General features: G+C 37.6%; 7 protein-coding genes across 7 annotated transcripts; 5 read left to right on the plus strand and 2 right to left on the minus strand.

Moving 5' to 3' along the window:
• Positions 1-68: 68 nt before the first annotated feature.
• On the minus strand, positions 69-1,998 carry EV154DRAFT_509964 (WD40-repeat-containing domain protein). Its single transcript, XM_051601651.1, has 8 exons — positions 1,891-1,998; positions 1,678-1,825; positions 1,468-1,616; positions 930-1,389; positions 709-832; positions 422-634; positions 251-361; positions 69-176 (listed from the first exon to the last, which is right to left on the minus strand). The coding sequence occupies exons 1-8, from the start codon at positions 1,898-1,900 to the stop codon at positions 120-122; spliced, it is 1,272 nt and encodes a 423-aa protein (XP_051457330.1). The 5' UTR covers positions 1,901-1,998; the 3' UTR covers positions 69-119.
• Positions 1,931-3,951, plus strand: EV154DRAFT_509965 (terpenoid cyclases/protein prenyltransferase alpha-alpha toroid). The gene is made up of 6 exons (XM_051601652.1): positions 1,931-2,136; positions 2,242-2,318; positions 2,397-2,561; positions 2,640-2,786; positions 2,840-3,140; positions 3,250-3,951. The coding sequence occupies exons 1-6, from the start codon at positions 2,053-2,055 to the stop codon at positions 3,775-3,777; spliced, it is 1,302 nt and encodes a 433-aa protein (XP_051457331.1). The 5' UTR covers positions 1,931-2,052; the 3' UTR covers positions 3,778-3,951.
• Positions 3,952-8,407: 4,456 nt separating this feature from the next.
• Positions 8,408-9,339, plus strand: EV154DRAFT_509973 (uncharacterized protein). Its single transcript, XM_051601653.1, has 4 exons — positions 8,408-8,552; positions 8,620-8,747; positions 8,819-9,004; positions 9,082-9,339. Exons 1-4 carry the CDS (start codon positions 8,473-8,475, stop codon positions 9,201-9,203), a joined length of 516 nt encoding a protein of 171 aa, XP_051457332.1. The 5' UTR covers positions 8,408-8,472; the 3' UTR covers positions 9,204-9,339.
• Positions 9,291-10,097, plus strand: EV154DRAFT_551941 (uncharacterized protein). Its single transcript, XM_051605021.1, has one exon. It carries the CDS (start codon positions 9,435-9,437, stop codon positions 9,900-9,902), a length of 468 nt encoding a protein of 155 aa, XP_051457333.1. The 5' UTR covers positions 9,291-9,434; the 3' UTR covers positions 9,903-10,097.
• EV154DRAFT_509986 (uncharacterized protein) lies at positions 10,065-10,664 on the plus strand. The gene has a single exon (XM_051601654.1). It carries the CDS (start codon positions 10,138-10,140, stop codon positions 10,639-10,641), a length of 504 nt encoding a protein of 167 aa, XP_051457334.1. The 5' UTR covers positions 10,065-10,137; the 3' UTR covers positions 10,642-10,664.
• Positions 10,665-10,886: 222 nt separating this feature from the next.
• On the minus strand, positions 10,887-12,815 carry EV154DRAFT_509989 (uncharacterized protein). Its single transcript, XM_051601655.1, has 5 exons — positions 12,523-12,815; positions 12,229-12,288; positions 11,391-12,146; positions 11,270-11,318; positions 10,887-11,167 (listed from the first exon to the last, which is right to left on the minus strand). Exons 1-5 carry the CDS (start codon positions 12,637-12,639, stop codon positions 10,953-10,955), a joined length of 1,197 nt encoding a protein of 398 aa, XP_051457335.1. The 5' UTR covers positions 12,640-12,815; the 3' UTR covers positions 10,887-10,952.
• Positions 12,816-13,408: 593 nt separating this feature from the next.
• Positions 13,409-14,232, plus strand: EV154DRAFT_235368 (uncharacterized protein). Its single transcript, XM_051594525.1, has 2 exons — positions 13,409-13,914; positions 13,988-14,232. The coding sequence occupies exons 1-2, from the start codon at positions 13,554-13,556 to the stop codon at positions 14,005-14,007; spliced, it is 381 nt and encodes a 126-aa protein (XP_051457336.1). The 5' UTR covers positions 13,409-13,553; the 3' UTR covers positions 14,008-14,232.
• Positions 14,233-14,249: the final 17 nt, after the last annotated feature.

A 14,249-nucleotide genomic window follows, 5' to 3' on the forward strand; every position in this document is an offset into this window, starting at 1 on the left:
TTTGTTTGTGTTCATGTGAATTTTCCTGTGTACAACAATCAACTGCATTTTTTTTTTGGGCTCGAGCGTTTTCTTTGGTAATATCACGGGCAATTTTTTTTTTTTTTTTTATTAAATTTTTAATGTTGCATTTTATCTGATTCGTCTATTTGTTCTTGTCCATAAATTGTACTTGCCTAATAATGATATAACAAAAAAAAAAGAACGAGTCAATACACATGTACACAACACAAATAATAGGCTCACATACAATTTGCCAGGTTTCCACAATATTATCTTCTGCAGTACTTGCCAACATCCAGGGCTCGGCAGGGTTCCATCCAAAATCAGAGATTTTATTTGTATGTCCACCATGAATAAACTATGAAAGAAGTGTTACATCCTTTTTTTTTTTTAGTCTTTCTTTCTCTTTCTCTTTTACCAGTAATTCAGGGGGTCCATCTTGAGCTTCTTTGGCAGATTGATCGTCGGCGATTCTAGCTAAATCCCAAACAAAGATACGTCGATCATTACTGGCTGTGGCTAATACAGCGTCATGATGTGGGGACCATGCCAACTGAATCACTTCTTCCTCATGTCCCTTCAACGCATGTAATTCGTTGTTCAAATTTCTCAGATCCCACAACGCCGCCGTCTTTCCTCCCCCAACTATTTAGTCCCGCATCTTTTTTATATATATATATTTTTTTTAAACTTTGTTTTCTTTACCTTGTCGCTGGATCCAGTAGCAAGGATCCATTCATTACCAGGACTGAATTCCACACAATTCACTTCGGCTTCATGCGCTACAACGTTATGAATCGGATGATTGGATTTCTCCCTTGTATCCCATCTTTTTTTTTTTTTAACATGCAAAAAAAAAAAAAAAAAAAAAAAATGATTAGATTCCCTTTCGTGTGATAGATTCAAAAAAAAAAATTATACTGTACATAATTAAACGCTTATCATCACCGGCAGAGGCAAAGATAGAATCATGACGCATATGCCAAGCAACATCCTCTACACCCGCTGTATGCCCAGTATAGGTCTGCAACGGATCCAGCACACGGTTCTCTTTCGAGGCAGCTGCGATATCCCAATGCACAATCAACCCATCAAAACCGGCACTGATCAAATGATTGGACCTCGATTTATGAGGATTCCATGCTAAACCATATCCTTCTTGTGTATGTCCCTTTAATCGAAGTGCGGGGTGGAAGGGTTCGTTTTCCTTGGGGAAAGATTCATGCGTGGTTCGGTCAAAGACAAAGACATCCCCTGTACGTGATTTAGACGCAATAATGTTGGGGTTTTCGTATTGATATCGTGCTCGATTCACTTCTCCCTCGTGCACAATCTTTTGCGTAATGTGGATATGTGCGTCGTTAAAAGCACCATACCCGCCAATCTCTATGAAAAAAAATAAAAGGAATTTTTAATCTGTGAGCTTTTCCTAGAGACTTGTCTTCTTTTCTCCAAGTGGTTTACCGTTGGTGGACTCTTCGTATTTGCGTAAATCGATATCTTGATTGTCGTTGGGTAATTGCACCGAGGCAATCATGATGTAATTTGGGTCTTCATCGTTGGTATGTGTACCTAATAAAAGACGCTGTGTTTTATAGTTTTTATCGGGTCGACTTTTGCCATAAGGGTGTTAGCTTATTTTGATACAGAAGCAAAACAAAGAGAAAAACTCACGTTTCAACATCGGGAAACCATTGACATGTCAAACTGGGCCAATCCAAAGCATGAGTCACAAGTAAATCGTATAAAAACGGCGAGTTCTTTTTCCATAGTTTATATTCCTCGTTAATCAACTTTTGTTCAGTTGTCTCTTGTTGTAATTCTGTATGTCTTTTCGTGTTATTTTTTTGTTTGAAAAAGAAGAAGAAGAAAAAAAATATGCATTACCGTATTCCATGACGTTTTTCTCTTTTTCAGAAAAAAAAAAAAAAAGGTCCAAAAACTTTTTTTTTGTTTTCTTCCCCTCTTATAAAGCGTCACGGTGTTAGCTTTTCCCCCTCCCATATATATATATATATATAAATCTTCTTTTTATTCATCTAAATAGCAATGGGCATTTTAAACGGTGATATACCTTTAAACGCCTTGCGTTTTAAAGACGATGGTTTACCCACTGACACCTCTATTGAACAAGTTAACTATACAAAAAAAAAAAAAAAAAAAAAAAAAAGACCTGCCACTTTTTTTTTTTTTTTTTTTTTCATGGTTGCATAATGCTGACAACTTCTCTTCTTTTAGAAACGTACCGAAGACTCCATTTTAGAAAAATTTGTACCCTTTGCACCCAACAATGCAGAAAAATTACCTTTAGAAACGTACGTCCTTCATTTATACCCAAACTTAAAAAAAAAAAAAAAAAAACTGACCATGTCGGGGGGTGGATGCGTGTGTAGTATCCAACTGGACAGAAAGAAACACTTGGCCTACTTAAAAAAAGGTTTAGCAGGTTTAGGCCCTTGGGGAAAAGCCCTCGACGCCAGTAAGCCTTGGTTAGTCTATTGGATTTTTCACTCTTTAGACCTCTTGGAATTCAACTTTGACCAAGCACTTATTCAAAGGTAAGCGCCCATCTCTCTTTTACTTGTTTACCCTCCTCCCCCCCCCCCCACTCACTCTTTTTTTTTTTCAATCAATAGAACCGTAGCGACCTTTACAAACTGGCAATTACCCACAGGAGGTTTCGGTGGTGGAGCGGACCAACTTGCTCATTTAGCTACCACCTATGCTGCCGTCAATGCATTAGCCATTGCCGGCACACCTCAAGCCTACAACGTCCTGAACAAGTGAGTTTATTTCATTATACACACACACACACAGCTGACAGATATACCTCAAGGAAAACGTTGTACGAATTTCTGATGCGTATGAAGCAACCCGATGGTTCATTCACAATGCATCAAGGTGGAGAAATCGATATTCGTGGCTCCTATTGTGCACTGTCTGTTGCTGCATTAACTAACTTGCTAACACCCGAATTAACTGCCAACTGCTCCGACTTTATTCGTCGATCACAGACCTATGAAGGTGGTATTGGTCCTTATCCTGGAAAAGAAGCACATAACGGCTATACTTTTTGTGGATTAGCAGCTCTTGAGATTCTTGCTGAACTTGATACTTTACACATGGACAAACTCATCGTAAGTGTGCTTTTCTCAGTGTATTAAAACACAAACACACACACAAACAAAAGGGGAGGGGTGATATTAACTTTTTTTTTCTCTCTCTCTCTCTCTCTTACGGAAAAAGAATTGGTGTTCGTCACGTCAGATGGGTTTGGAGGGTGGTTTCCAAGGAAGAACGAATAAATTAGTAGATGGTTGCTACTCATTCTGGGGTGCAGGTGATTTCCCTTTACTGCGAGCTCAACTCTTACGTGATGGAGAAGAAGATCTTGATTACTTATTTGACCGTGAGGCGTTGCAAGAGTATATCTTGCTGTGCTGTCAGTCGAATTATGGTGGACTTTTGGATAAACCTGGAAAGGGAGCGGATTATTACCATACATGTTACTGCCTTTCAGGATTATCAGTGGCTCAGCACTCGATTCGGTACGATGTGGAGAAAGGTCAACATGTGCAAGGAGGCTTACGGTCTCTCATGTGGCAATGTGAGAACGAATATGTGATTGTGGGTGATATCGTGACAAATTCTTTAAATCCTACCCATCCCGTGCATAATATCACTTTACGTGCGGCCAGAAATATGATTCATTACTTTTATGATACCACCGGTCTCCAATTGCCAGTAGATGAAGATGCTAATCTTGTAGAATAGTTCCCCTCACAACAACCAAAAAAAAAAAAAAAAAATTAAATCTCAGCAGCATAAAAAAAGGCTAATTATACGCGCACCATACTTTTTGCTTGAAAAAAAAATTTCGCGCACCATACTTTTCTGTGCCGGTCAAATAATAAATTCCGGGTCGGACCAAAAATAATTTTTGCACATTGGACTTTTTCTTGCGCACCATGCTTTTTTCGCTGGCGCACCATACATTTTTTCGCTGGCGCACCATGCTTTTTTCGCTGGCGCACCATACTTTTTTTCGCTGGCGCACCATACATTTTTTCGCTGGCGCACCATGCTTTTTTCGCTGGCGCACCATACTTTTTTTCGCTGGCGCACCATACATTTTTTCGCTGGCGCACCATAGTTTTTTTCGCTGGCGCACCATACTTTGTGATGAAGAGAATCAATGTGGTTTTGAGTGTGAGCTCATGCTTTTAGTCTAAATTTTATTTTGTTTTTGGGTTTTGATTATTATGAGATAAAATATAAAGTTTAAGGATTGGGGAAGCAAATTATAAAATTATCCTGTCTAGTTGTTTTGAAAGTAGTGAGACACGTCGTTGACACAAATGTCTCGGTGCGCGTCGAATACTTTTTGGTGTGAAAAGTTTAATGTTGGCCATTTTTTGACTTTGCAAGCTTTCTTCGTTTTGTTATCGATTTGAGGTAAAATCATGTAAAAGTGACTGTTGGCAAACAAAAGTTGAATAGGATCATTCATTGTTTCCAAATCCAGACCAAGAAGTGGTACAAAAGTGATAGAATCTTTGGTGTAAATGATGTTTCCATCATTATCTCTCCACGTGATTTCATACTTATCGACTTTTGGTGTTGTAGCATGTAAAATTACTGGTCTTTTGAAAGTGTCAGCAACAATTTGTGGGCATCCGTAACAGTCAAACCAAAGACTTAAGTCATCAAGACAGGGAGCTCTTGTTGATTGCAATTTTTTGGAGGTATACGCTTCGTTTAGCCCATATGTGTTGTAAAGAGTGTTAGCATACTTTGTAAAGGTAGCTAACATCATTTTTTTCACTTGGATCCAAGCGATTTCATTGTCAAAAACAGCGAGGCTTACAGCACGGTATCCACAATTACCATCAGGATGGGGGTTGACGAACCCAAGTACATCATTGACATATGCATTATCTAGCAATCCAAACAGACCACTGTAATCTGCTTCACGAGTTATGACAGTGGAAGGCTCGTATCTAGAAAAACAAATAGGTGTTATTGTTGTAAAATAATTAAAAATATAACATAGACCAATACTTTGACTTGATCTGCTTGATCACGGCTGTTGATGGCTTGCGAAGACTTAAGGTCGTTTTAGTTTTTTTTTGCTTTTCTACTTTTATTGTTTCCTGCTTCATTTTTTTGGCATTTTTTTGCTCTATCGAGATTTTTTCATCTTCATGTTCCACACCAAGCTTGTTTCTTTTTGTCCCTTTAGGTCGGCCCTTCTGTATTTCGACAATTTTGGGTGCGAGAGTGTTTTCTAAACGATCGTTTGAATACTTACTGATCAAAGCATCCATGTCCTTTATGAGATCAACGGATTCTTGTTGGCTCCCCAAAACCTTGCACAAAGACATTAATTTTTCCAGTCTTATTTGGATGTCTGTTGTATTGATGTCCAATACGTCTGCAGAACCTTTAGCCAATTCGGCAGAAACTTCGGCTACGGTAGCAACTATGAAGTACATTATTATAAGTTTAGTTTTAAGAAGGATAATAAAATTTGCAAAACATTGAATTTTTACCGTTGCCCTCAAAATACGAGATTCTCCATCTTTGGTGAATCACGTTTAATGGAATTTTTCCATCAATGAACGAGACAGCAAGGATGTGTCTGCATGGAAGCCTAAAATTTCTTCTAAGCTTACAGAGGCAGCTCCCACCAGATAAGACATGGCTTACGTGGTCAGGGTTTTCCTCAGATGCTTTCATTTCCATCAATTCATTCTTGATGTTTTCGAAAGCAAAGCTGGAAACATTCAATTTTATCAAGGAAAGTTTATCCATGATATCATGTTCTAAAAAAACTGGTCGTTGAGAGACCGATTCTTTAATTGACTGTAAGTTGCGGTAGTCTTCCTAAAAAACAGATTTTTTTAGAATTGTAAACAAAATATAAACTGTGGTTTAGCTACTACGTACTCTTTTTTTAATCCACAGATCAATTTTTTCTGTAACAACAGCCATGCTACCAGACGAAGTGTTGTTACTTCTTTTGATGTTGGCATGGGTAGACTCAACTCTATTAGATGTTCTATTGCCCATATGCATCAAGTTGTTGACGTAATATCCAACCCAATATTGTTTTTTGATCATCATGCTACATTTTTGCGTTAATAATCCAGGTATAGCCTTCGGTCTAGATAGAAAAATTGCAATCAACATAAATACTTACTGATGGAGGTATTTGATCATCGTTTGGGCACCACCCTTTACACACATGCCCTTGGTTGACACAAAGGCCTCGTACGCATCTTTAGCAAGCAAAAATTCACGCTTTGTTGCGCATGTTAATGCCATTTGCTTTATGATAGCCATAAAGGACTTGACCTCCATTTCCATCAAGTTTCCTGCGTTATAACAATAAGTTAATTTAAAAGGATTTCTTATCGTCTTTTAACTGTTAACATACTGTCCTGTCTTTTTTCTTTCGACAAATTTTTTTTAAATCTCAAAATGAAATTTCTTTGGATATGAATCCAGCACAAGATTTGGTTACTCTCAGGGAAAACAGACTTAATTGCTCCCAACAAGGCTTCGTCGTTATCGGTTACAAAGCATTTTGGTAAGTTACCGGCGCTTTCACCGACGGGCCAAACAATCTCACGAAAGCAGTTCATAGACCAACGATAGCGGTCACCTGTCTCGCGATCCATCCAGCATCCCGCAATAGGCACTGTTACCAATTGCTTGGGTTTCTCTTTTGATCGCAAAGTACCTGCAACAACAAAATTCAACAAGACCATTTTGTGTGAATTGGTCTTGTAGGTGGCATCAATAACAATACACTCGGAAAGCTTTCGAGCCTCATCAATGCCATGTTGATGTATGAAAAATACACAACAAATCCTTTCGTCGGCATTTGTCATGTAGCGGACTTGATGACCACTGGATTCAAGATTTTTGATGAAATTCCACATGTTGGTGTGATTATCTCGACAAAATTGCTGTTGAATATTTGTCAAATCCGTTACAACGAGGTTATTCACACCTCTTGTTTCAAGCATCTAGTCACCAAGAAAAATTATTATTATAAGCCAAAATACAAAGAGGCATAGATATGTTAAAGAATATACACAAAATAATTTTATTTATTATGACTACAACTTCACTAACTATTGATTTCTCAAACGCCTTCTATATATCAATTTTCAACCTTACCTTCAATGTTTCACTGGGCGTTGTTCCTGCACGCATAAGACTGATTGCAAGCTCCTGGTCTTCTGCATTGAGCTTGCGATTGTTGTGATAAGCTCTTCTATCCTCACTCAAGGGATGATTATGCTCAAAACAGCTGGTTCGGATTGTCCATGGCTGTCCGACAGCTCTTGCATCCTTACGAACATATACAAATGCCGAGCACCCTGTTCTTCCAGTTGTTCGGTTGGGACGCTGCGCAACACTCTCTAATCCCTCACCAGTTCCAATATCCTCTTCATCTAGTTTTGCAATTAATTTATCGAATTATTTTATACGACCTTATCGCAGATTTTAATTTATATTACCTTCACCCTTCTTTGCGGCACGATATTTGCCAAAATGTTTGCAAATCATCTTAATGTATGATTTGTCGCTTTTACAAGTCTCAAAGGGGATGTTGTTTGCTTTACTGAAAGACTGTATTTCCAGTCTTGCAGTGTCCTTGTCGACAAAGGTTTTTCCCACGGGAAACTCGGCTTCGAAAGCAGCCTTCAATTCGATGACTCGTTCATTGATGGAAACAGTCTCGGCGAAAGAAGAGACATGTCGTGTGGCTTCGACACTAACGTCTTCCTCCTCAGGCTCACTAAGACATTCCCAGTCGTAGTCATCAGTCGTTGTTTCCTCGGCAATAGCTTGCTCAGCGTTTTGTCTGTCAAAGGTCTCCTCGAAACTGTCTTTGGGTTCGTCGGCAGGGTTGATTACAGATAAAAGACTGTTAATTAACAATTGGCTTTCGCTCAAAGATTGTTGTGAATCGTTTGAATTCATTTCAAAAATAAAAGTTTAAAAGAAAAAGAATGAAGGAAAAAAAAGTGTGGTGCGCGAGAAAAAGTATGGTGCGCGAAAAAGTGTGGTGCGCGAAAAAGTGTGGTGCGCGAAAAAGTATGGTGCGCCAGCAAAAAAAGTATGGTGCGCCAGCGAAAAAAGTATGGTGCGCCAGCGAAAAAAGTATGGTGCGCCAGCGAAAAAAAGTATGGTCCGCCAGCGAAAAAAGTATGGTCCGCCAGCGCTAGAAAAAAAATTCTATGTGCAAAAATTATTTTTGGTCCGACCCGGAATTTATTATTTGACCGGCACAGAAAAGTATGGTGCGCGAAATTTTTTTTTCAAGCAAAAAGTATGGTGCGCGTATAATTAGCCTAAAAAAAGGTCAACGGTTTTTTTTTTTTTTTTTTTTTTTTTTTTTTTTGTTGGGTCCTAGACCACCCCCCTCTTATTTTCCTTTTTGTTTTTGTTCACATGAGTCATTCACCTAATTTAAAAGCTCAGCCTGCCAAAGGCATTTTGAAAAAGAATAAAAATCCCACGGATGCCACACGGTAAAAATAATAATAAAAAAAGAGAGATGGTTTCATACCAACTAAACCCTTTTTTTTTTTTCCTTAGTCTGAGATGGGATGAAGCTAATCTAGAATTAACAGAATCTCAAAAAGATTCAACCATGAAAGTAGATGAACCCAAGACACCTTATGTGCGATATGACGCTGATACCGATCAAGTGCTTAATTTAGACGGTAATTTATCTTTCTTTTTTTTTTTTTTGACAGATAAAGAGAGAGAGAGCTCACTGTAAAATAATCACTAGATATCCCAGAGATTGCATATGGCGTAGGATCTTCGCGCGCTGAACCCGAGGAATTTACACTAGATGGAGGATTAGAATCAGATAAGGGTAGTGTCACCTCCAACAAGAGTGATAAATCTCGTAGACGGGTTTCTGTCAGTGACGATGATTGGGAAATGGAAGAACCCCAAGAGGAAGACGAGGAAGGTAAAAAAAAAAAGGTCATATCAGTTAGCAACATAAGTTCAAAATTTAACATTTATATATATAAAAAAAAAAAAAAGCTGAACAGCGTCATGAAGAGTTTCTTCGTAAACGTGCCATGCATTATCATATGGGTGCTGCCTTACGCCACGATGATGATAAAGACAATGAGGAAAAGAAGACGACCAAGATGGAAGAATAACATTTATGGGAAAAAAACATAACATGATTTATTATTGCAAGATCATGCTTTTTTTTAAAAAAAAAAAATATATATATATATATATATAAAAATTGTACTACCTTATTATCTTGTAAAAGGCTAGAAATCCCTTTTTCTCTCTCTCTTTCTTTTTCTCTCTCCCTTTTTTTTTTTATAATTTTTTATTTTTTTTTGTTTGAATGAAAATAGATAGAGCGTAAAAAAAAAAAGATGACCATCAGCAATATCCGTGACCATCCTTATCATTTTGAACAAGCATTACAAAAAGCGAGCGACTATAAAAGTGTCTCTGTCCACCAAACAGCGGATAACTTTACATGGCTTGTCTTCATTCATGCAAAATGGGTGCCATTTGCCAGTCATAACCAACATAAATTAGAACAAACGCTGGGATTGGGTGGGACCTTTGTGGATATTCAGGATTGCTTATTCCCATCCGTTAAGCGAGTACGTGTATTTCCCAAGGCAAATTATCTTAGTTATCTTGGTGTGAAATATAGATTATCCAGAGTCATGCAACCCCATTATGAAATTCATCACCAGGAATACCCACCACCGCCACCAGCTCCACCAGCTGAGCACGGAGACGAAGATGATCTGGATCCCGCTGTGGCTCGTTTATTACCACCCGGCTTTGTCTTGACTGACTATCGACCTATCTCTTCTCGAGTCTCCTAGATGTACATATTTTTTATTATCATTCCCTTCCACCCTAACCCCCATTTCTCTCTCTCTCTCTCTCTATATATATATCTATTATTTGTATTACACACACACACACACACGTGAATAAAAAAAAAAATAAAAAAAATAAAAATAATATATCCCTCTCTCTCTGTCTCTCTATTTCTCTCTCTCTTTAAGCCACTTTCTGAAACTTTTTTTTTTTTTTTTTTGGTTCATTCTTGTCAAAATGCAAACAGCTCAACAAACGAATCGACTTGATTTCTTATTTGCAGCAGGGTTTGAGATGGTGTCAAGGGTACCTGCACTCAGTCGTTACTACATGAGCGAATTCCAACACTCATTAACCGAATTTGAATTAACCACACCGAAAACGGTGGCTAGACTTGCCTGTCCTAGTTGTGGACAAATTCGAATCCCGGGACTTTCAACGCACGTCGCAGTTGTTGAGAGACAAAAACGAAAGAAGGGTAAACGACCGGGGAATCGGATCAAGACGACCTGTGCTCGTTGTTGTCACACAAGTTTCTACCATGGTTCATACAAGCACAAGCTACCCACTGCCGCTACCGCTACCGCTACCGCTGCTGCTGTGCCTATGACACCTGTCGTGATTGAAAAGAAGAAGAAGAACAAAGGGAAAAAGAATAGTTTGAAAGCCATGTTGAATAAATCCACACAACAACAAAAGGAAAGTACAGGGAATTTATCTGATTTTCTGTCCTTTTTATAAAAAAAAATTAATTTTTTTCTTCTGTCATGTTCTTTTTTTTTATTATTATTATTATTATTTATAGGATAAGAGGAGTGAGTGGGGGTGGGGTGCGGTGGGGGCATATACATTATTTTTTTTCACAAGAAAAAGAAAAAAAGAACAGTGATGTGTTTTTTTTTAAAAAAAAAAAAAAAAAAAAAAAAAAAAAAGAAAAAAAAAAAGATAAAAAAGATAAAAAAAAGTTAAAAAATTAAAAAAAAAGAAATATATATATGGGGGGGGGGCATGAATCACTAATGGTATGGTCACTAGGGTAAGGACACTAGGTTTTACTTTGGCATGGTAACGGTAGATTCTTCATTTAAGAGGTAGAATGGATATTGGCGTTGCTCGGATGACATGGACGGGGTCCTTGTGTGTTCTTCAGGTTGTGATGAAATGGATGAAGCTCGCTTGGGTTTGGTAGAGTCACTCACAGTACCATCACTCCCATACTTGTCTCCATCTCGTCTATGTCTTTTACGAGGTCTTCCCACAGGCCGTGCTAGAATACGTCTTTTCTTTTAGTTTCTTTTTACTCTCTTACAAACAAGCACATAGTAGTAGCAGCCACAGTTTTATTTTTTTTCTTTCTTTCTTTCTTTACCTGCTGCTTCGTTTTCTGTTTTGAAATCCGAGATATACTGCTGGTATTTCTAAAAAAGAGAAAGAGAGAAGGGACGCATAAGTTGCATATTTACACACAAAATACACACACACACACATACCCGGTATGATTCTGTCTTGTGGTATTCTTCCATCTGCTTAAGATAATCTTCTCGAGACCGAAGCGCATTCACCTCATATAGCTCCTTTTCCTCGGGCGTAATATTCTTCCATCGATCACCAATGATTTTGGCAAGATCTGTAAATGACTTGTTCTGCTGTTTTAATTCTGCGCGTACATCGTTAGAGAACATGACATAGGCCGAAGGTGGTTTCAGAGGTGCATTGGTATCAGGTTTGGCATGTCGATGGTATTTTCGTTTCCATAGACGGTGAACATTGTCACTTGTGACGGCTTCTTCCTCTGTAGAAGACATGCCGCTTTGAGCACTGTGGGTCATCGTACCTGCCGATGGAAAGTATTCAGTCATAGCATGGGTGGTATTCGGTGGTTGGCTTTGTTGTTGTTGCTGCTGTATGTGTTGCTGTTGTTGTTGTTGTAGATTGAGGGAAGGTGAGGAAGTGGAAGTGTTGGTAGAGGCGGGCGATGTGTTGGTTGCGGAAGAGGAAGATCCAGAAGAAGAGGATGCGGTGCCTGCCAAGAGTTGTAGTGAGACATCCATGACTTCGTTCGGTTGTAATGGTTTCTTATTATTGTTGTAGCCTTGTTGTTGTTGTTGTTGTTCATATAGCGGTACTCGGAAACGACTATCACCAGCTGTCACATCGGATTTATTAGAGTTATTATTGATGGGTGTGATATTTAACGGTACGCTTGTGGGTATTCCTTTTGCATTGGCTACTGCTCGTTGTAGAAGCTAAAAATTCACATAAAAAAAAGTTAATATCTTTTTTTTTCGATGGGGATATAAAAAAAAAAGGGGGGGGGGGGGCACATACTCTGCGATGACCTCGTTTGACTTGCATTTGTATTAAGTCTGTTTCTGTTATTTCCATTAACTAACGAACATTATGCAAAAAGATAAAAAAAGGAACGTAAACAGAATAAATAAAAAGACGAAAAAAAAAAAAAAAAATTAAAACACACACACAATAGGAGAGTAAATACAAAATATAAAAAAAAAAAATAAAGAGGTGAGGATAGGGGATTACGACTTTTTTTTTTTTTTTTTTTTTTTTTTTTACTCAGTGAGTATATATAACAGTTATTTTTAAAAAAAAAAATTATCTTACAGATTCTGGTCTGTCAAATCCTTCTTCAATGAAGGTTTCAAAGTATTCTGATAATCCACATTGTGAGAGGAATGTATCAACATGCTGCTGATTTAATATCGCACGACTTGTATTCATCTTTTTTTTTTCTTTCTGGGTTGTATATGTGTGTTGGTTGCTTTTTTTTTATATGGTACAAAAAATTTCTCTCTCTTTTTTTTTTTTTTTTTTTTTACTTGATTAAATTAGATACAATTCGAGCATAAGTATGTTACAAAAAAAAAATTTTTTTTTTTTCTGATCAAAAAAAAAAAGGAGTGGAAAGAAAAAGGAAAAAAGGTTGTTAAAAAAAAAAAAAAATAATGAAAACCAAAAAAAAAAAAAAAAAAAAAAAAAAAATCTAAATAGGATCAAGCCGTGACTCAAGATTGGGTAGAATAAACAAGAACAAAATAGAAACACACTTACTTTTAAACCATGTTTACTCACTTTAAACTCCGGATTTAACTCCAAAAAACCCTTTTTGCCCAAAAAAAGGAATGGGTTTTCTTCAAAATCTGACGGGGGACCTTTTTTTTTTTGCATTATGCGTATAAATCTTTTAATCTTTTCTCTGTCTTTCTTTAATCTTTTTTTTTTTCTTTTTTTCTTTACACAAAAAAAAAAAAAAAAAAAAATCACACCTAATTACGAAACCTTATATTATTTCTTCATCGTCATGTATTTCATCATCATTTCCCCACATCGTAACCTACACATAAAAATAAAGTCGTTTCTAAATGGACTTGTTTTAGTGCTAAATCGATAAAAAATGGGCTTTTTTGGAATGAGTTTTAATAAACGCATTTTATTGCCTTACATGACCCCCCCCCCCAGCATTTGGACACAGGCACACACTTTTTTTTTTTTTTTTTTGATCAATCCAAAAAACTGGGTCGATATTAAAATGGGGGGAGGGGGGGTCCTATGTCCGGGGGGACTGCTAATCTTTTTTTTTCTTTTCCCCCCTCTTATTGTTTCAATCTTTCTCTCTCTTTTTAACCCAGCTTCCAATGTCAACCATGTCACCATCACCGCCAGTAAAGGATGCTCCTTTACAACCACCCACTACAGCCTTAATGGCAGGATCAGCAGGTGCATTTGGAGCAGGTCTCTTGGGTGCTATTTGGTATACACAACGTAAACAAAATAAACGCATGGCAACTGAAATTCTCGAAGGCACTGTCCCTACCAATAAGTACACACCTCCCAAATATATCCCTCCCGTCATGACACCCGCCGAGAAAATTATTGCTAAAAAGGAAGCTTCCTTGTTTGCCTTCAAGACATTGGGTTATGGTACTCTATTGGCTTGGGGTACAGCAGGTCTCTTAGCTGTCAGCGTTGGCTGGTATTTAGATGTGCGAAACGTAGGTAAAATTCTTGGTGTATCTATACCAAAAGAATATAAATACTGACAAAGATTCCCTTTTTTTTTCTAACTTAGTTTCAAGAGTTCTCGGATAAACTCAAAGTGATTGTACCTAAAAAGACAGCTAATTTACGTAAAATGCTCGGAGGCACCAAATTGGAAATGACAGAGGCAGAACAGCTTGAGATTGATACTATTCAATTGGAAGATTAAGAAGCGATTAGAATTCACGACGTCATTTTTTTTATTTCTAAAAAAAAAAAAAAAAGCTTCTAAAATAAATATAAAGGGGGGATGTGCATTATTTTATTTACCTTTTTTTTTCTCTCTCTCTCTT

The sequence above is a fragment of the Mucor mucedo genome, assembly GCF_025094135.1.
Source record: "Mucor mucedo strain NRRL 3635 chromosome Unknown EV154scaffold_49, whole genome shotgun sequence".
Classification (NCBI taxonomy): domain Eukaryota; kingdom Fungi; phylum Mucoromycota; class Mucoromycetes; order Mucorales; family Mucoraceae; genus Mucor; species Mucor mucedo.